This window comes from Ictalurus punctatus, chromosome 19, assembly GCF_001660625.3.
Source record: "Ictalurus punctatus breed USDA103 chromosome 19, Coco_2.0, whole genome shotgun sequence".
In the NCBI taxonomy this organism is placed as follows: domain Eukaryota; kingdom Metazoa; phylum Chordata; class Actinopteri; order Siluriformes; family Ictaluridae; genus Ictalurus; species Ictalurus punctatus.
In genome coordinates this window covers 13,168,838-13,191,228 of record NC_030434.2, presented here as the reverse complement: position 1 = coordinate 13,191,228, position 22,391 = coordinate 13,168,838, and the positions used below count along the sequence as shown (strand labels likewise).

At 41.4% G+C, this 22,391-nt stretch overlaps 1 protein-coding gene and 1 long non-coding RNA gene across 6 annotated transcripts in view; one reads left to right on the top strand and one right to left on the bottom strand.

The window, feature by feature from the left end:
- tbc1d22a (TBC1 domain family, member 22a) overlaps nt 1-22,391 on the bottom strand; it is a 183,046-nt gene that overhangs the window by 133,966 nt on the left and 26,689 nt on the right. For all 5 annotated transcript variants that reach the window (XM_017494425.3, XM_017494427.3, XM_017494426.3 and 2 more), the window contains exons 5-6: nt 13,653-13,723; nt 2,317-2,445 (exon numbers count right to left, since the gene is read on the bottom strand). In XM_017494425.3, coding sequence (XP_017349914.1) covers nt 2,317-2,445; nt 13,653-13,723 — 200 coding nt within the window. The remainder of the gene's footprint in view (nt 1-2,316; nt 2,446-13,652; nt 13,724-22,391) is intronic.
- LOC124629229 (uncharacterized) lies at nt 1,360-13,704 on the top strand. The gene is made up of 3 exons (XR_006984161.2): nt 1,360-1,464; nt 12,351-12,512; nt 12,856-13,704. It is a non-coding gene; the product is annotated as an uncharacterized LOC124629229 (long non-coding RNA).

Below are 22,391 nucleotides of genomic sequence, written 5' to 3'. Positions count from 1 at the left end.
GTGCTGCATACTGAGTCCCTAATCACTCTAAAACAGCTCTTTTCCTTCGAACACTGGAAAAGGTTTATATGCATCCGAACCTGACTGTATCTATAGATTACTACTGTTTGTTTGGGGTTGGTTTCCAATCACATCAAGCTGATCTGAAATTAAAATGGCACTGCTATGTGCCACCCCCCCCAAGCCCCCATTTTTTGGCATGCACTCATGCACGAGTATGCCAAACTTTAGTAAAAATGCCAAAACTTTATTACATTATTTTAAAATAAAACCTCAAAAGCCCAAGGGGCGTTACATTAGAGCTGTATTACTGCAAGTCTGCTCTTTAGACCTTTGGTCTGCACTTATATAGCGCTTTTTTAACCTTTGTGGTTCTACAAAGCGCTTTACACTGGTTCCCATACACACACACTCACACACCGACGGTAGCAGAGCTGCCATGCAAGGCGCTAGCTTGCCATCGGGAGCAACTTGGGGTTCAGTGTCTTGCCCAAGGACACTTCGGCATGTGGAGTCACATGGGCCGGGAAATGAACCGCCAACCCTACGATGACTACGATGACAACCCGCTCTACCACCTGAGCCACAGCAACCCAAAGGTAATAATGTTTGTGTTATCTTTTCTCATGCACAAGGGGTGACAGGAAGTATTTCCTTTTTCTAGGAAATGTATTCTAATAATTGTCACTAATGAACTAGTTCCAACTAGTTGAAGTAAAGGCTTGGCCTTGAAACGGATTTGACGGGTGTCGTCACGATCTGGACTTCATCTTGACTCGGCCTCAATCTGCTCACGACTCGAATCTAGACTCAATCTCGGCTAGTCCAGGTATTGGACAATGGTGGTCTTGACGACGGCCCTATTGTCACCTGTTCTTTGCCTGGACCCAAATATTATGCATGGAGGGAACTAGGGAAAGTGTTCCTAGGAATAAGAAGCCATTTGAGATGGGAGCCTGAAGATGAAACTATGTTCATCATGGTGGAAGGAACAGTTGGATAAACAAACTTGTGCTGTTGCCTTGTCAATCTGCCAGAAAAAGGCATTTTCACAAAGGGTAAAGAAACGACACTAGTGAAGAGCCAGTAGAGAAGTGATTACAGCCAGAGACAAATCAGGACATCTGTAATATTTTTAGCTCCGTCCGCATGTCCTGGCTCACTCCCATGGTAAAGACGGGTAACCAATTTCAGCACGGCACACGTGGTGCTGCAACCAGCCAGATGAGGTTACCCTGGGTAATTCACCGAGCCGATGATTGTTATATTATCCGGAGGAAAAGTGCTGTACGAGTGTGGAACAGCAACACAGCAGCATGTGGAGGCATGTTTTTCCTCCTACGCTGAGAGAAATGTACTATCTCCCAGTGCTACTGAGAGAAGAGGAACAGAGGACTGAGGCTTCCCGCTGGGGCTGACAAACGGCTGTGGAACATCTACGCTGCCCTGCTGTCAGCTAAAAGGGTGAATTTTTTTCCCATTTATTTATTTATTTATTTATTTATTTATTTATTTATTTATTTTTATTTTAGTCGTGAAAGGCCATGATTTTCTGGGAAAGAAAATGGAGAACAGCTCAGACCTTCCTTGCCTTGTGTGTGCTTGTGTGTGTGTGTGTGTGTGTGTGTGAGAGAGAGAGAGAGAGAAAGTGTAACAGAACGTAACAACTGTCAAACTCTCAAGTCTGGGGGGAAATAAAAATCGGGATGAAATGGATGTAACAAAAATGGGACGGTGTAAACGGTGACTAAAACATTGTGGAATGATCTTGTATAATACCGATTTCACTCCAAAGTAAAGCTGTAACAAAAAAAAAAAGTTTAAAAAATTTGTACGTTCATATATTTATATACCGAAATAAATGTTTTTTAATCTGGTTGAAAAGCATTTATTTTTTTACCCAAAAATCCCTTGACGAAGACGAGAAAGCCGTTTACGGCATGCGTTCACATTATTCTAATTGTGTACAATTAACAAATTACGTGGCCTCAAAGTGATTACACCTAAGTGCTTAATTTAACAGGCACTTAACTTGTTCGTTTTCTTGGGCTAAATGTCACATTTTGATTTATTGGCCACAGAGTGCACTACTTGGTGCTGCAATATCGTTGCGTTAAACCCATTGTAGTGAGCAAATGCAGGAAGAGAGAGACAGTTCCACATTTGTGTACAGGCAGGATAAAGCCGGTGGATTTTCTATGGGAATCCGAGGTAAGGTGCAGCACTAGTTTGTCATGTTTAGGGAATCGATGTTCAAACACAAACGCTCGGTACTGAAAGATGGAAGAGAAGGTCAGAGTGCTGGCGCGTGGTTACCTGTCTGTAGGTGTCCTGGTGATGCTCGTCGTTGCGGGAGTCGTAGTACTGCTCGATGAAACCAAAGTATTCCTGCCTCTTTCTCTGCAGCGTGCTGGCTCTGCGCTCGGCATTGGCAGGCAGGTAACCCTAAGAACAGCAATTCGCACACACACGTACACACACACGCACACACACACACAAACAGCCCATTATGGAAGGGCAGTTGAAACGTCCTTTCTAATCAATCCACTATCAAACCACATTAGTCCCCTGAAATTTCTGCTGCCTGTGCACTGCACCCTTGTCCCAGCGAGGTCACCCTCTTTCACTCCACCGCTGCAATTTCCAACACACTCTGGTTTATTGGCGGTGCTGCTCAGAGACACCACCTTGGTGTTGGATTCAGATCCAGGTCAATTGAGCTTTTAAGGAGTCAGGTTAAAGCACCAGTAAGCTGTCAGCTGCACTGTTGATGTAGCAGACGTGAAAGAACTCTAGGCTGTGTATTTCACTTTCCAATACAACACAAGCTGCGTATGGACGTGTGATCACCGACGGGAACACTGGGAATGCGGCGGGGACGCACCCTGGATGGGATACAATGTGATTCTGTATTGTGCAATTTTGAATTTTTATCTAAAAAGTTTTAGCTTTAAAAAAAAAAAAAAAAAAAAAAAAAAAAAAGTGTCTGGCTTTTGTCTGGACTGACACGCACGGGCCTTCCCGCCTTCATTAGGACTGACAGGCACATTGGCTATGTCTTTACTGGGACAGGCACAACAGTCACTCCTCCTTTCCGAGAACTGACAGGCACACAGTCAAGGAGGCCGTACTGGAACTGGCCAACACAGAGGCCACTGGAACTGACTGGTTAGGTGTCTTTCACCTGAACTGACAGGTACAAAAGCCATGCCTCCTTTACTGAGACTTACAGGCACAGAGACCACAACTCATTTACTCAGACTTGACCAGCACAGAGGCAACAACTCCTTCCCTGGAACTAATAGGAACAGATTATAGTGCTCTTCTACTGGGACTGACAGGCACAGAGGCCACACCTCCTTCCCTGGAACTAATAGGAACAGATTATAGTGCTCTTCTACTGGGACTGACATCCACAGAGACCACACCTCCTTCCCTGGGACTGACAGGCACAGAGTACCATCCTATCTTACTCGGACTGACAGGAACAGAGACCACACCTCCTTTAATGGGAGTGACCAGCATAGAGGCCATACTTCATTTGCTGGAAATGACTGATACAGTGCCCACACCTCATTTACTGAGACTGACGGGCACAGAAGAGTATCTACTTTAACAGGACTTTTGGGCACAGAGGCCACACCTAATTTACTGGGACTGATAGGCACAGAATACATTCCTCTTTTACTGGGACTGGCCTCCACAAAGGCCCATCTCCTTTACTGGGACTGACCGGCACAGAAGCCACACCTCCTTCATTAGCTGACACAGAAGCATTCCTCATTAATGCTGACTGATAGGCACAACAAACATGAAAACAGAGAAACCCATTTACTCACATCTGTCTCCCAATTTGTGTCCGGTAAACACTGACCTGAGATATAGGAAATACTCTGGAAATACTGAGACCGCCAATTAGTCTTTGCACCAGCAAGAAAAATGCGGCCGTAGTGCAGTCATTTAGGTAAAGTAAGACATGAAAAATGAATTCTTAGTGTTCCTATGTTCAGTGCGCTGATTAGCCAGTCACTATCAGTCACCAGTAAAGAGGCAGAAATCGTTGCCTTTCTTATTCCACAGTGAGAGAGAGCACAGCAGATGTCTGTGCCCGAAAAAGAAAGTCTCTTGATAAAGTAATTGATTGCATGGAAATCTAGAGCCGTGGAAATCCATTCATCACAGGAGACACTATCCTATGCGGCCATTTTTTACCCCCCACCGCCCGGACAAGTTCTGCACCAAGATGTATGTGTGCCGGGCGACAATGTTCATGCCAGGGCTATGGGTCATTAGCATATGTACATGTAATTAAGCCTAATTGATAATGCATAATGTTGAGGATTCTGCGCTTTCAATGGGCTCACATAGTGAGGAAGAATGAGCTGCTGATCACCAGGAACATTAAAGGCTCCGAGACAGGAGGGAGAATTTTAAGGTGAACGCAGAGAATGGAGACGGATATTAATTGGCATGTCTCAAGGAGAACATGTACAGGGAGCTATAATAAGAACGAATACTGCCAATAAGGGTCAATCATCATGCAACCCTGATTGAGCACACCTCGCTCTTAAGTTTAAAGCATTCAGGGAACTGTTATTAGTGCTGAAAAGGTCTTTTATGTTCTGCCGTGTGCAGGCTCAATGTAATAATGGTATTTTGAAATCGATTCAATAAAAGTGGTGATAACAAGTAGAGTTTAGACAAAGCTCCACAAGGTACTACTGTATCTGCATGCATGTTTCATATACAGTTGTGCCCAAAAGTTTGCGTACCCCTGAACAGGCTGATCGGTGTAAATTGTTAGTGTTTTGTGTTCTGTGACACATGTAACCATCTTATTTAGCATCTGAAGGGCAGTACTAAATGAAAACAACATAAAACAAAATAATAACAATTTACACCGATCATCCTGTTCAAAAGTTTACACCCCCCTGGCTCTTAATGTATGGTGTTACCTTCTGGAGCATCAGTGAATGTTTGCACCGTATGTAATAGTCGTGTACGAGTCCCTCAGTCGTCCTCAGTGTGAAAAGATGGATCTCGGCATCATATAACCACTGTTGAAAGGGGACAAATATGCAGAAGATGCTGGAAAACCAAAGAATGTGCAGGACCTGGAGGATTTTTCTGAAGAACAGTGGGCAGTTTAACTGCTCAGGACAAACAAGGGACTCGTGAACAACTCTCACAAAACATAAACACAGTCGCTGATCATCCAGGTAACGACACACGGTATTAAGATTCAAGCGTATGTAAACTTTTGAACGGGGTAATTTTTATAAATTCAGTTAGTATTGTGTCTTGTGGACTATACGTAAACATCTATGTGAAATAGTTTATTCAGGGCAGGACTAAATAAAAACAACGATGTTTTTATGATCCTCTTATTTTGTTAACAGTATTAAGATTTAGCAGATTCTGCAAGGGGTATGCAAACTTTTGGGCACAACTGTACTTTTCATTTGTTTGCTATTTGGTTCCACATTACGTTCCTGGTTGAGGGCTGTGTAAGGCTGGAAACGCACGTTAATTTTTACTATTTCATTTCAGTAAAACTCTTTCATTTTTCAGGTCAGAAACATGGAACATAGAAATAGTTAAATAATTATTAAAAAATAAATAGTTTAATAGTTTTTTTTTTTTATATATTCAGAGTTTAAGTTCTCTTTTTGTTCGTCGTCCCAATTCACAAGGACATATTGCATTTTTTTACACTTCAGTCCTTTGGCTCACTTTGCAGCTTGCATCTACAAAAAAATTTAAATAATTAAAATGCTGCTGAAAATATATTCCCTGGACTAAAGTCCTAAGTGTCTTCTCTATAGCCACGTCTTTTCATGTGTCTGACTCTAATTATAAAGCATAGACTAAATGGTCTGCGCTTAAATAGCGCTTTTTAACTTTAGCAGTTCTACAAAGCCCTTTATACTGGTTCTCATTCACACACACACACACACACACCAACGGTAGCAGAGCTGCCATGCAAGGTGTTAACTCGCCATCGGGAGAAACTCGGGGTTCAGTGTCTTGCCCAAGGACACTTCGGCATGTGGAGTCACGTGGGCCGGTACTCACCAACTCTACGATTAGTGGACAACCCGCTCTACCACCTGAGCCACAGCCGCCCCAGCTGGGCTATAACCGGACATCTCGTGTGTGTTAATAGTGTTACTGTGAAGAAGACAGTGATGTTGAGCTCTCCTGTGTTTGAAGTGTACAATATCTGAATGATTCCGGTCAGTAAAAATAATAATAATAATAATAATAATAATAATTGAACTGAAGTAGAGCCACGCATTTGCGCTTCTTGATATCTGTGTCTTTGTGCTGAAGATCCTCTTGTGCATGTGCAAAATATATAATATGATCATAATTACTGCAACATTTCTGTTTGTGATAGAACCGTCACGGACCGCTGCAATCTGTACTGTACACTAAAACTGTTGTCATCTCCATGCGTTGCTGAGTGCTCGTGACCCCTGCGTTAGGGCTTTGAACATGAAGATTTTAACAGACAATTTTGCATTATTACGTAAATAATAGAGTGACTGCCTTAGCTGTGGATTATGAATAAGAATGTCTAGAACGTATCGTCTGACGTTTTGGATTTTTGGTTTTTGTTTTTGGTGTTTTTCAATCCCATAATGCAAAACTGTAAGGAACAACTGAACTTTTAACATCTTGTTACAAGTTTCACTTAAAATACAAATGAGAAATTTGTTCTGAACAAAAAAACAAACAACAACAACAACAACCACCGTACAACTGAAAACCGCATAAACACTACCTAGTCAAAATCACCCATCAGTCCTAAACGTATCCGGCCTCTTTATTTAAACTAAGAAATTGCTGCACAACATCGCAAAAAATTATAATAATAATGAAATAAAATAATACTTTTTTCTTTTTTAAAATCAGTATTTCGGTATTACTAGTTTCTCTTTTTCCCCACTGCCCTTTCATCGCCCTAATCACTGAAGGTTCTGTGTGTGATGTGTGATTTCCTTCGTGGTGTTGCAGGTGCAGATGGAAGAAAGACAGCGTGACGCGCTCTTGTGTTTTCGATCGGTCATGCTTTTAAGGGTTGCAAAATCACATTAAAGTTCACATGAACTCAGTGTGAAATGACATTAAACCTCTTTTTTTTTTTTTTTCTAAATTCAGTCTGACAGCAAGAAGCCTACAGTGTAAGTTGCAAGTGAAATCGATCGTTCCGTTTTCGTCTTCTTTAAGTCTGCCTTCACAACGGTGGGCCTGAGAACAGTTCTGTGCACTACACTGTATGGTGAAACAGGACGAGCGGTGCTGCTGCCTTCGGCTTCACTACTGCGTTACGTCTGATCCGGAAACGGATGCCTATGGGCATGCTTACATTATACACACATTTCTGGTGTTGGTTAAGAAAATGACGTGTCGAATATAACAATCCACGTCGATAATGATTTTTTTAAAAAAAAATTTATGTCGATTAATCGCTCCAGCCCTAACTGGAATGATTTTTAAAATGGATATTAAAAGTCTACACACCCCTGATAAAATGTATGTGTAAAATGTTTGTGTGATGTAAAAAAATCATGTCAGAACTTTCCCCCTTCCAATGTGAAATTACAACGTATAAAAATTAAAGTGAAAAACAATTTTTAAAAAAAATATTTTAAGGAAAAATAGGAAAACATTTTTAAAAAGTATTTATCATACAGCTGTCACCAGTGAAATTATTCTGATTAACCCCAAATAAAGACCAGTTGTTTCTGTAAGATTTTCTTCACATCTTGCTTTTATCTCACTGCTGAAGCCATGGTGCACAAAGAGCTTTCAAAGCATGTACAGTATTGCACTTGTTGAAAGGTATTGATCACGTGAGAGGTATAAAAGAATTTTCAAAACATTAGATGTACTATGGAACATTGTAAAGGCCATCATCACCAAATAGAGAAAATGGAGCACCACAGTGACATCAACAACAGGACATCTGTCCAAAATATACAAAAGGACAAGACAAAAAAACTTACCAGGGAGGCTGCCAAGAATCCTAGAGCAACATTAAAGGAGCTTCAGGAATATCTGACTAGTACTAGATTAATCTCTGTATGGGACAACAATCTCTCATATCCTTCACATCTCTGGGCTATGGGGTAGGGTAGCAAGGTGGAAGCACTTTCTCATGAGAAACATCCAAGCCCATCCAAATCACCCCAAACCATGTGGCAAATGGTCTGATGAGACCAATTCCAAAAGGTATAATAAATACATCATTCTAAAATAAAAAGATGTTTTTGGCACAAAACAAAGCACGTCACCTAAAGAACAATACTTCGCTATTGTATACTTTTGCAATGGAAAAAAGGTTCTGACGTTATTTATCTTAGTGTCTTTTTTTTTTTTTACATCACAAAAATCTGCCATTTTAAGAGGGGTGTTTATACTTTTTAAACCCACTGCACACTCACACTGTATGACCTTTGTTTCAATATACTGCAAGGCATATCGTTATTCCAACCTGTACCGATATAATGGCACGGTCATATTTTTGACCATATCATGTAGTCCAAGTGGACTGCGATTCCTAGATTTCTCCAATAAAAACCATTTCCCCAAAACAGCCTTATGTCCTTTTGGGCAAGAGCAAAATCGATACAATAATAACACCTTGCTAGCAGAAAGAAAAACACTCCCTCTCTCTCTCTCTCTCTCTCTCTCTCTCTCGCTCTCTCTTTGAAGTAAAGTAGGTGGAGAAGGAAAGCGAGCCAGCTTGCACTGCTCAGGCCAGGTGCAGAGGCACAGCAACAACAGGCAGGTAATAAATGCAGCATGTCAGTGCTGAGACAGGGAGAGGACACGCTACACGTTTCCCAGCATGCCCGGCGAGCGGCGGGAGGCCTTCATGTTCTAGTGTAATGCTCAGAGTCCCAGGCCAAGCTATGGCTCTGCATCAGGCTCCTCTCCCAGCTGCTCACCGAGCACGGGCCATTAGTCAGAGGTGTCCAGGCCACATTAGCGAAATGGAAAACACTATTTAATCACCCGCGCATGTTTGTCCCTTTATTTATTAAAGCACAGCATGCGAGCTGCTCCGGGTCTACAGTAAAAAGACTGTGGAACTTGTGTGTAATGTGTACCAAGTTCAAGATGGTGCTAAATCACAGATGATAGAATTACTGTGCATCTTAAACCATGCACATTTAAATGACTTCATAAAAAGATACAAAACTTTCACAAACTAAAGAGCACTCGTAAGTGACTGCACTTTATTAATAAGCAATATAAATTCACTACATCTTTGCTTCATGCTAATTCTGCAGCATAGGCATGAGCTGTGTATATACTGGCATCTGTTGTTTTAATGCTCATTTTAGGAGGGGGAAAAAAAGCTCTCTCAGTTCTCGCCAGTTTTTTGGGGTAAGTATCTGATGAGCCACGGGTTACCGCCCTCTTTCTTTAAAATTAGTGCTCCTCTGAACCTGGTAACATGCACATCGGATCGTCCCCCAACCCTTTTGCCGTTTAATCCATCTTCTTCGGTTTGTTTTAAAAAACTTTAAAGTGTAATCACTCAGTAGGACAGATCCTCCTGGCCTCGTTCACATCTCGCATCAATCTTCATCTCAGTTAGCATTTAGTAACTCAGTACATTTACTCCATCTACTAACATATACTTAAAGTGCACCTATGATGGTCCTACAAATATTACCTTTCATGTAGTGTGTTATAGAGCTGTTTGTGAATGTATAAAGTCTGCAAAGTCTCACAAATCAAAGCGCACGACAAACAGAGTTATCGACTCCTAAAAGAAGGACTCGATTCTGAACAGCTGAAGCGAGTCGTTAGTGATTCCAGACTTTACTTCCTGTACTAACCTACGTAAATCTGTAACAAAAAGCCCCGCCTCGGGTCTTCATCGGCTGCTCGCTGACAGACGGAGCTGAAACGCGTTATGGTAGTGGGCGTTTCCTTTTCGATACACGCTGACAGCGGTAGACCAATCACAACAGACTGGGACATCTGACCAATCAGAGCAGAGTATGCTCTCTGAAAGGAGGAGTTTAGAATGAATCCTTTAGAACGGATCATTTAACGAGTCGTTTGTGTAAGTGAGGGGGGGGAAATGCTGAGGTTTAAATTATGAGCACATTAAAGTGTTTTTGACCTCGGATGCATGTAAATCTATTGTATGAGGCCTTTAAAACAAAATTAGGCACGTTTCAAAGCCGTAATAGGTGCGCTTTAAGTAACATTTTCAACACAATGACATTACATGCCCAAACATATGTGGCCACCTGACCATCACACTCAAATGTGCTTTCCAGATTTATTCCCCTTTCCTCTTATAGTAAGCTCCACTCTTCTGGGAAGGCTTTTCCCTAGATTTTGGATATCAGGCTATCAGATATTTAATATCAGGCTCTAAAATTTCCTGATATTAAACTCAATGTAGTATGCATGTGTAAATAAGTCATCAGGTGAAAAGCTACTTTAAAATGAATTAAAAATTTATAACAACTTCTAGCTACATAGTTAACTATCTAGCAAAGATGCCCCTTAACAACTCTCCTGAGTGTTACCCATAGTCTTTAGTAATGCTTAGATACATTTATCACAGCAAACATTCACTACTAAACACCTTAAGTTTAACGCAGAGCTTTCATGCTGTAATTATAAAACAGGGAAAGATCCGGCTAGCGAGTCTAGTCTCACTCAGCTAATGGCTTGAACTGTGCATGTTTCCGAGGTTGTTGGATGCTGAGCGGCGAAATACTGATATTGCCAGGGGTTTTGGCTTGCATACTTTGCAGATCATTCCCACACTGCTTAGCACTTAAAACTGAAGATACCTGATCAATTGGGCCAGTGATGCTGATCTGCCTTCCCTGCCTCAGACACCGCCGCTGCTGCTGCTGACTAAACGCACACGCCAACCGAGGTGTAGACCTTTCGTTTGATTGGCTCTCAAAATCGGTATTATTTAAAATTCAAATTGGTCTTCCGGGTTTAAATGTGTTAATATTTTTGTAGTCTTTATTGGCGATCAAAAATAAATGCAGCAAATATTTTATAAATAAACAAACAAACAAAAAAACAAACTTAAGTAAAAGTACTATGATTTAATTACACTCCAAAAAAAGTATTCAAGCACTGTAACGAGAGGGCATGTAGTTCACTGCTTTCCGACTCTGGCTACGAGAGTACATCACCGAGGATATCTAGGACACTGAAAGGAGAAAAGAGAGTGAGGAAAGAATGACGTTTACGGTCTGTTCTGGCCACAGAGGTGCTTGCATAATGAAACAGAGAGATACTCTGAGCAGGCAAGGTTAATGGAATGTTTACGACAGGTCAACTAGGGTGAAAAATTCAACCGGGTTTATTAGGTTCCAACTGACTTTTACAGAACAGCCGAGGCAACAACTTTCAAAATAAAAATCATTGTGGGAACCCACAAAAAAAGGGGGGGGGGGGTGTATTTTGGGGGAGGGAGGAGGTGCAAAAACAAAATAACACCATGATCAAGTGCAGGCCCTTGGTGATAGGCTGCAGAAGCACTGGTGATTTCCCCTGCCATCTATATTCTCTCAGAGAAACTCTGGTCCTGCCAAGTGCTAAATGCTGATCTACAGTAAACAGCCAATTGTTTCTTTTTTTCCCCTCCCTCACTCTTTTTCTTGCCCTTCCTGAAAAAAAAAAAAAAAAAAAAAGGTTTAAGGAATCAATTTCGGGAGTAAATGAAATCTTTATTTTTCGAGCAAGGAACTGACAAAACAAAAATGATTTCTACTTAGGGGAGCACTTGTGCAGGTTCCTGTGGAAGACGGGCGACAGGGGATGGCGGGTGGGGGGCAGAGGGGGTAGCGGGGGAGGGGGTTGTGGTTTGTGTGCAGTCAGCAGGACAGGGAATCGATTGTACATTAAAGGAACCGTTGAAACGGTGACACCACCTTCTGCCGCCTTCACCGAGCCGCGATTGCAATATCTCCCCCGCCCCCGAGCCCTCGCCCCTTGACAAGCATCACTCTTGTTAAAGGATGATTTCCAACTGTTTAAGATCATTCCTGTCCTCAACACACCAACGCGAAGCTCAGACAGACACTCGGACAAATGAAGTCGCGTCTCAAACCACACTGGGTTCGATAGCACGGATCGATGGGATTTGATTGAGTGGGAGTGCAGCCTTGGTTTCTAGTCAAAATGACAGATGAGCTCGCCATAGGCAAATGAAGGTCAGACAGGTGAATTAGATGTTTGCGCATGAGTGTGTGTGTGTGTGTGTGTGTGTGTGTGTGTGTGTGTATATCCAGAGACCACACACTGACACAAGAGCTGGGCCAGAATATCAAATCTCTGCTTCATTATAGTTGCAGACTGGTAACACATCAATCAGTGTGCCACTGCAGGTACACGGCACAGCGTGGCCCGCCTGCCACGGGAGAAGCCTCCTGGCATGAGGTTGAATTGACACGCAGCCCTCATCATGCCAGCTCTACCCTGCGGGACTCTTTATACCCAGTACAGCACAGGTACTGTACACTAAACAGCTTTACCTTTGCTTTCACACATGCATCAAAGATTTGCAATCAAATATACATATATATATATATATATATATATATATATATATATATATATATATATATATATATATATATAGAGAGAGAGAGAGAGAGAGAGAGAGAGAGAGAGAGAGAGAGAGAGATTTTTACAACACTTGAGGCAAATAATAGCTTTTTTTTTTTTATTCCATTTCCTGGAAAGGCAATCGAATAAAAAAAAAAGACTACTTGATTCTCGACGTCTTCATAGAACACCGTGTTGCTTCACCTTGATCACACTCACACTGTACTTCTCTTTTTTCAATTCAAGCTCATGAGATGGCTCTGAATGAAACATCATCCTGAATACACCCAGAATTGAAAGAGAGAAAATGAACTGAGGCCAGCCTGAAGCTCCGAATGAGTGAGGTGGACAATCTGTTCCACGCGTCCACACTAGCGGTGACGAAGAACAACAAAGTGGCCCCGTGACGACAGCAGGGCGGGCGCTCCTTCCACTACCAGCACTTCGTGATGTTTAGAACTGGTCATCAACACTCAGGGAGTTTTTCCCTGCCACGGTCAGCTCTGACTTGCTTATTAGGAATACATTTAAAAATTTTATTTACATTTTATATCCGCAGGTTCTGCAAAGCTGCTTTGTGACAATGTCCATTGTTAAAAGCGCTAGAAAATTTGAAACGGAGTTGAAATCGATAGGTAAAGTATCCTATTCCTACGTATCCTTGCCTGCTCTCATTCTGCACAAATGACAGATCTGCATGGAACACCACTAGACCGATGTGCTCCTTTTTTGTAAGCACATCAAGCAAATTAATTGCAATCAAACAGCCTGAAACAACACATGAGGAAACATCAAATGCGGCTATTTAACTTCGTGTCTTGTACAGCTAAATACATGATTGAGCCAGTCGCACCTGAGCGACAACAAAGCATTTAACGCATTCAGAACAATTTCCAAGTGAGTGTGTGGAAAACAAAAACGAATGTCTAAGCTGAATCTGCTAAGCGTTCGAAGCTGGAGATGTGCATTAGTAAATTCTCAGTGTGGGTGAGGTAAAGCAGACAGGAGAGTTTCAGTTACAGTTCAGGAAGTGGTTTACTCACTGAGAGAAGCTTCCATGTGATGGGACGCACTTGCCGTGGAATTCCCGACCAGCTCAACTTCCGGAGCTCTTCTACAAGTGGAGGGGGGGAAAAAAAGAAGAAATAAATACGTGTTTCATATCGAATGTTAAGAATTTGTGCCACGCACCATAGCGCCTTTTCCGTTCTCAAGACCTGTATGTAAAAGTGAGGAATGCTTATGCAAAACATTTTACCTATTTTTTTTTTTTGACGTGTTAAATTTGCATTTCAGCTCCTCCAAAAGAATTTCTCTCTTATTTAAACAGTGGGCGGAAATAAGTAATGGAATACCTTTTTCTTGTATCATTCCACACATAACTTTATTTATGGACTTCAATGTTGTGAATTCTTTATATTTCCGGATTTCTTGAGTTAATACTGATGTCTTGTGAAAATTTCATGTGAATAGCCTCATAGGAAATATATTTACTGAAAAAAATGTTGATGCGTCCAGTACATATTTCCCCCACTGTAACTGTAAATTCTGTATTTGTCAAGTCTTTGGGTGCATGTGCAGAAGCACTCATACTTTACGTACACCTGGAAGATTAAAAGCCAAACCGCAGAACACCCCTGTCTGTCTTATTTCCAAGCCGAACTAGAAAACGTTTAGCGATCTCGTCCAAAGCGACGTTAAACACACAACCACAAGCTCTGTTTCTGCTGTCGTCGTGATTGCTGTCATGATCTGCGTCTCAAATCGAAAACTCAGACCTTCCACTCAATGGTATTTACCAACCTAGAAAATCCAGAAGACTGGCACTCAGAACAGGACTTCCAGCAGGTTTAAAGGCTACGTGACAGGATTTTAAAATTCAAAACCTAACCTTAATTCTGTCCCTCCGCGGTTTGGACGCAAGACCAAGCTTTCGAGAATTTTCCGCAGATCCAAGACACATCATGTGACGTAATCACGGCGCGCATTCGGTCGAAGCCCTCTTCGATTCGCGTGCGTTGAACATGAGTACGGCGAAAAGGTCTGGTTTACTAACGAACCTCACTGCCAAAGACCGTGCAAAACTATTGCGTGCAATCGCGATTTGGCCAAATCCAGTCGTTTTCCATCAAATAAAACTTTGTAAATTGCATCGGGAATTTTGAAGGGGAAAAAAAAGTAAGCACTTTGGCAGCAACAATCACCAAAAAAAATAAATAAATAAATAAAAAAAACACGTCATGAAATCCTGTACTGATACTTGAGAACAGTCTAGAATAGTACACTAGAATACCATTTGAGACACAACCTTAGTACATTTTGGAGATCGTGTGAAATGGTACTAGGTCACCCCTACTACTGACTTTTGTACTGAGCCACGCAGATGTTCATTTCTGAGGACGTATAATTGAGCCTTAATGCGTTGGGCTACTATGGAAGGTGAAGAGGTCATATCCCAGCACCACCAAGCCTCCAAAGTGGTGCCAACTGAGAACTTCTAACAGATTAAACACTTACTTTTTAAACCATCTAATAATCATCATTTACATGATGTACATGATGTACATGAATAACCACACGCCAGTGGTAACACGCTGGACGTTCCTCCCAGTGTCGTGATGCTGTAACTGCTACATGCTTTAAAAAGGTTTCTGGTTGATTAAAAGTTTTTAGATTTTTACAAGAACTTGTACTTGTACCATCACTTGCCTCAAACCTCAGTATCTCACACTCTTTCCATAAGAAAATAATCAAATCGATCACAACTCACTTCCTAACTGCTATTATGAACACAGGGTGTGCACAAAGACTTTTTTTTTTTTAACAGAGCGTCTGCTTTTCAGTCAACGAATCCCATTTGAAACACACTTTACGAACTTCTTAACGATCCGCCGAGAAACCGGATTAATCGGAAACTGAACGCGAAGACCTCGAAAGCTCGTTATAAACCGACGCTGGGCTTAAACGTGCTAAAAATCAAAACACAATTTTGCACTTAATCATCAATCAGCAAAGCTTTCGAACAAATTATTCACATAAATTAGCTAATCAACAAAACTTGCACACGTTCCGACTGCGAGTCACGCAACAGGAAGCCACACGCTACAACAGGAACTAGATAAGGCTAACGAGAGGATCGGTTTAAATATTCATTGTTTACGAGGGACGTGCACATGGCAGAGTTTTAAACCTGAAATGGATGTTGAAGTGGAGAGAATGTGAGAGTCGATCGCATTGATTCATTCTTTTCTCATTTCAATTTACATGGTGAGCCTGGCCAAGCTCCACGCTATTAACGGTCTGATCTGTCCGAGCATTACGCACAAACCGTAAACCTCGATCTCGCCACTCCTGTGTGTGTGTGCGTGCGTGTGTGTGTGTGTGCTGCACCGTCTCAGTCGTGCTCAAGAGCAGCAGAAGTCGTTTAAGCTTAAACGCCGAAGCGAGGAGAAACGTCTCTCCCTGTTTACACATTTACATGTCTGACTTTATTTTCACTGCAGTGAGTTGATGAGAAACGGTAGATAAATTCAGCTTCCTGATTAGCTACAGAATATACAATCTCATGGGACAGAAAGTTTCACTAACTCGGTGAATATCTATCTACAGAATATCCACAAATATCCAGACTTTTTTTTTTTTTTTTTCCTGAAGGCTAGCCACATATTGGATCATACCCATACACAGATCCATACAGAAATTTACGCTACAACACTGAAATGAACAGTTATACATCCCAGACACTCCTACTCAAAAGCTGACACGCTTCCTCATAGAAGGGGTTTCTTTAAATTTCCTATTATTCCAAGACTATGAAATAACCTGCATACGGAATTACGCAGGGACCAAGAGAAGTGCGAACTAAACTAAAATTCTTAACAGTATTCCTCGTGAGACTTTGCACACCCTTGCCCTTTTTTTTCAACTAGCTCCGTGAGGAAGATTCACCCGCTTCCCGAACAGAAAAAATTTTTAAAAAATAAATAAATAAACAATTACATGAAACTTTCATACTTTATTCATTTATAGTTATGGTTAATGTTGTGGAACATCCATGAAACAAGTCCGACCCTGTTTTTACTCGTATTATTATAACGGTTATAAACAGTCGTTCTCGCGCCTGCTTCTCTTTGCTCTCTCTCTCTCTCTCTCTCTCTCTCTCTCTCGAAGTGAACAAGACGAGAAACGCAGCTTACAAGACGGCTTCACCACTGACTGTTAGAAAGCGCGGACGCCGGAGACTCCATCCAAAACTGCTAAGTAAACATCAGTAATAACCATTAGCATCATATAATTACACACTTTATTAAATCTGTGGACCTTCCCTGGGTAAGTCAGTACTCTACAAACCATAATGTGATGATATACACATGTTAGTATATACTTTGAAGCTGCTCTTAGAGAAAATTATTCACCAACTTCTGACCAATCAGACTCGAGAATTTTAACAGTCCCATGGTATACGTAGTCAGTGGCGCTTCCAGAAAAGTAAATCTGACGCTTCATCTACGACCATAAGGGGTCAAAAACGCACCTGATGTAGTCTTGTCTGTATAACTGGAAAATTAAGCGACACATAATGAAACTTGTTTCTTTATAATTAAAAAACGAGCAGCCGTCCAAGTTAAGGCTACTGCATTTCCGAGACAACAAACACCGCGAGCTTGTTTTGCGTTTACTCATACTGAAACACGCTGATCCATGAATGGTGCTGTGTACCGATCCAAATTCTGTGAAGCGGTACACCTTTGCTTGAACGTGGAGAATGATGGTTCTGTCAAACGCACTGAGCGCATAATTCATTTTTGTCGTTACGAGCTAGTCAAGTGTCGCCGAGTTACGGGCCTAATCTCTTCACTCAACCTCTGCGCTCGCTCGCTCACTCGCTGTAAGGAAACTGAACTGCCTTTAAAAACAGCCGTTGTCTACGAATCGCCATTCTTCAGAAGCGGTGGTTTATTAAAATGGACCGTTTCTTTAAGCCTGCATGACAGGGTGGTTCACCAAGATGTGATGGAGAGCGTTTCAACGGCACATAAGAGGTTATTAACATCAGCCTGCCTTCACCGGGGGGGGGGGGGGGGGGGGGGGGGGGGGGGGGGGGGCAAAAGAAATACACTAGCCTGACTCAGAAGACATCACTCATTCTGAGCTCAGCAGACACAACACATTAACATTACTCTCAGATTAATTAATAAGTCATCATTAATTTGGTGCAAGTTCCAAATTCATCCACACGCATTATTTTTTTTTATTTATTTTTTTTTTATTTATTTATTTATAATAAGCATTGGCAAACTGCTGTTGTACGGGCTGTGCAGTTGCTGGAAAATGCACAACTTTTAGGTGAAGTTCATTATTTTCCCTATGATAGCGTTCCCTGTTGTGTTTTAGAACTGCCGATCGCTGGATGTTTTTTTGTTTTTTGCACCACTCTGTGTAAACCGGTGGTCATCAACCCTTATTTAGTTATTGATCTTTTAATGCCGTGTCAGGCTCAATGGCTATTTTCATGGCAAGATCAAGGTAGGTAAAAACAGGACATTCCACACATTCTTAATGTATTACAACGATAAAATCTTACGACGTTTCGGCAGGGTCGACGACGGCAGCTATACGAGGGCCTTCACTTTAATATTCAATAAGAATTCTAGAATTTTTCTGGGTGAGACAATTTGGAAGACTTCTAACTAGGTATTTTCAGAGTAAAAGCGCTGTCTAGTCTTGTTAAGAGCAGGTCCATTAATACATGTTTAACAGTAAATGGCGCTTTTATCCAAAGCGCTTTACACTGTGTCTCATTCACCCATGAACACACACTCGCACACCAACGGTAGCAGAACTGCCATGCAAGGTGTTCATTGCCATCGGGAGCAACTTGGGGTTCAGTGTCTTGCCCAAGGACACTTCGGCATGTGGAGTCACGTGGGCCGGGAATCGAACCGCCAACCCTACGATTAGTGGACGACCCGCTCTACCACCTGAACCACAGCCGCCCAGTTTAACAGTCATTCTTGTTTTACAGGAATCACATGTTTGAGGTTCTTATAGTCACCAACCCTGTTCCTGGAGAGCTACCTTCCTGAAGACTTTAGCTCCAACCATAATCCTGCCCACCTGACCATCTGATCATTGCCTTAAGAAGTTCTTGTTTGACTAAAACAGGTGTTAGATTTTGGTTGGAGATTAAACCTGCAGGAAGGCTTAACCTGCTCAAGGAAGAGGGATGAAGACCACTGCTGTAAACTCTAGAGGCTGTTGTGTGTGAAAATCCCAGGAGATCATCTCTTTCTGAAATACTCAAACCAGCCCATCTGGCACTACCAACCATGCCAAGTCACTAAGATTGCGTTTCCCCCCATTCTGCTATTTGACATGAATATTAACCAAAGCTCTGGACTGGCATCTACATGATTTAATGCACTGCGCTGTGGTGACATGATTTGCTGACTGGAAATTGCATAAATGAGTTCCTATTAAAGTGGCCAGTGCGAGTGTGTATTTATGAATGTGGTGATAAAGAAATATTTTGACAATGTTCCACTAACAAGAGTCTGGACAGTACCACATGGTGGTCTAGTCGAAGCTGAAGGAGCATGAGAACATCTGTGTGATTCCATCAGGCAGGTAAGCAGCGAGAAGACGAGCTGTGATGGCGGTAAGGAAGTGACATGGTGAAGGCTGCCTTTAATGAGTCGAAGAACTTTACAGGGAAAGCACTCAATTCATTAAACACAGAGCCACTCAAGGGTGCGTCTCCTCGCCTCACACCTTTGAGCCCTCATTGGCGCTGTCAGACACAGAAATTAGCCAATGAATCTTCTGCCCTGGCGCTTAATTAAACTATCTGTTATATTTCCTCTACGCGACATTAATCTCTCAGTGGGTGAGGGAGGGATGGGGTGGGGGATGTTTTGGACGCAAACTCGCACGTTCCGTCCCCTTCTTGCTGTGTCTGTGTCTCCCCCAGGAGACTGCGACCTCGAATGTGGCCTTGCCTGCCTGGCTGGGATGGACGCGACTGAAAAGCATCTGGGTCTGGAGCAAGCACATCTGTCTGGTAGCTACAAACACTTCACACTGCTGGGAAGCAGCAGCAGGACCAACCATGTGCCAGCTACGACGCTTCAACACGGCATGTGTTATTTCTCTCTCAACAGCAGTGCAACAGGTGCTTTTCCCCCGCCCCCTCCCTATAACCCCCCCCCACCCCTCACCAAGCAAGTATCCAAGTGCACAGTTGTGTCTGATGAACTCTGATGTACATATTATAATTATGTATACGGCAAATAACAGGCTCTGATTATGCACCGCATGATCCTGTTCAGTCTGATTTATGTTTCTCACAGCTTAAATTATCACAAAAGACTGCCATGAGGTTTTCCCTTAAAAATAGAGAACTTTATTATTATTATTAGAATTTAATACATTTTTTAATAATATACTTTAATAATATAAGCTAATAACTGCAGTACTGTTATTATTATGTATTAGAATTTAATAACTTTTTATAATAAAGTAATAATTTAATAATTGCATTATTATTATTATTATTATTATTATTATTATTATTATTATTGTTGTTGTTGTATTAGAATTGAATAACTTTTTATAATATACTGTAATAATATAATCTAATAACTGCATTACTATTATTATTAGAAGCAGTAGTAGTAGTTACTGTAATAGATAAAATAATAATAATAATAATAATAATAATAATAATAACAATAACAACAACAACAACAGCAGAATATTTCTTTTCCAAGCAAAGACAGTTAAAGTAACATCACAATTTCCTCATAAACCTTCATATTTCATCCATCCATCCTCTATAGCGCTTATCCTTTTCAGGGTCACGGGGGAACCTGGAGCCTATCCCAGGGAGCATCGGGCACAAGGCGGGGTACACCCTGGACAGGGTGCCAATCCATTGCATACACACTCACACACCCATTCATACACTACGGACACTTTAGACACGCCAATGTCTACCAATCCTACCATGCATGTCTTTGGACTGGGGGAGGAAACCGGAGCACCCGGAGGAAACCCCCGCAGCACGGGGAGAACATGCAAACTCCACACACACAGGACCACAGTGGGAATCAAACCCCCAACCCTGGAGGTGTGAGGCGAACGTGCTAAACACTAAGCCACCGTGCGCTCCCCTTCATATTTCAATTTAATTTATTTGCCCACATTAATGCTTTCCTGTCACTCATATTTAGCTCAAATTTACATTTCTTGCGCTATCTGGGATCGACTTAAAAATGCACAATTCTTCACCTTTAAGACTTCACGCTATGATTTCCTATATACTAATTTACTATATATGCTTACATACTTGCTTAATTACTTCTTCTCCTTTCCGGGTTCTGACTAAACCATATTTTTAAAAAAATTACAAGCATGACTTTAATAATGCCTTTTAATCAGCATGAAAGATCACACTCTTCTCGATTTCTTTATTATATTAGGGTTACGTGCACTAGACAAATAAAAACACAGTAGTAGTAGTAGTAGTCAAAAAAAAAAAAAAAATAGTATTTTCCAAACGCAAGACGCAGCATCTAGCCACAAAATCGCAGAGGACTGTAGAGCTGGTCAAAAAAAACCAGCATGTAATTTGCTCTATCATTTTCTTACGGAGGGCAGGAGAAAAACAGTGACAGCCAATCTGGGCAGAAATAAAATTACAGAGTACCCAGCATCTGGAAATCGCGGTATTATTCCAGGTTTCATCTAAACTGGGATAGAGTTTATATTATATATATATATATATATATATATATATATATATATATATATATATATATATATATATATATATATATATATATATATATATATATATATATATATATATATGTGTGTGTGTGTGTGGAACAAATATGTTACCAGTGACGAGTATTTTTTTTAAACCCTACGCTGACATTAACAACAAGGCTCATTTTGTCATAGAGTTCAGGAAATAATATAAATTACGGCTAATATCAATTTAACAAAAGATACGAGATATTTTGGTCTTTATAAATATTATACATTTGTTCCTAAATCCTAAAATGTGCACTGATCCATCACATTTAGAGCACTAATAATAAGAGAAATTCATTACACAATGCTACAGAAGCTGATTCGCTGATTCATTTCCATCAGTTAGGACAAACGTTCCGTGTCCCCACACGAGCTGTGCTATCTGGTGCGCTGTTTTACGTGATATTTCCGCTGTGCACAGACCCACAGCCCAGCGCTCAGGGCTTTACAAAGGCATTCTTCATAGAAGCCTGTAAGAAGAAAAAAAGCCTCCGCCTGATGAGACACATCAGCGTGATTGTAATTCGCCTCCGTGTTTCAGTGTTTCCATTATGTCCCTGCTGTAAAGTGGTCCTCAGTATTCAATGAACCTCTCTCCAGCGTGAAAGACTTACAACAGCTTATCTGAACCGAGATGCACAGAGCCAGCGCGAGACCGCCTGCAAAATCTTTCCAACTCTGCATGCCTACCGTGTCCAGGCCAAAAGTAATAATAATAATAATAATAGTAATAATAATAATAATAATAATGGACTGGATACATATTCAGGAGGAGAAATATTGTGTAAAGTCAGCACCAAGAGTCATGGGCAGAACCAGAAGGAGGAGTAAATGAAGAGGAGAAAGGAGTGAAAGACATACCTCATTTATCAGGAGGGCAGAGGGTTGTCACTCAAAGGCAGTGTGGTGCAGCAGCGGAAATAAAAGACCGCAGTGAAGTACAGTGCCGAGTCAAGAAGGAACTT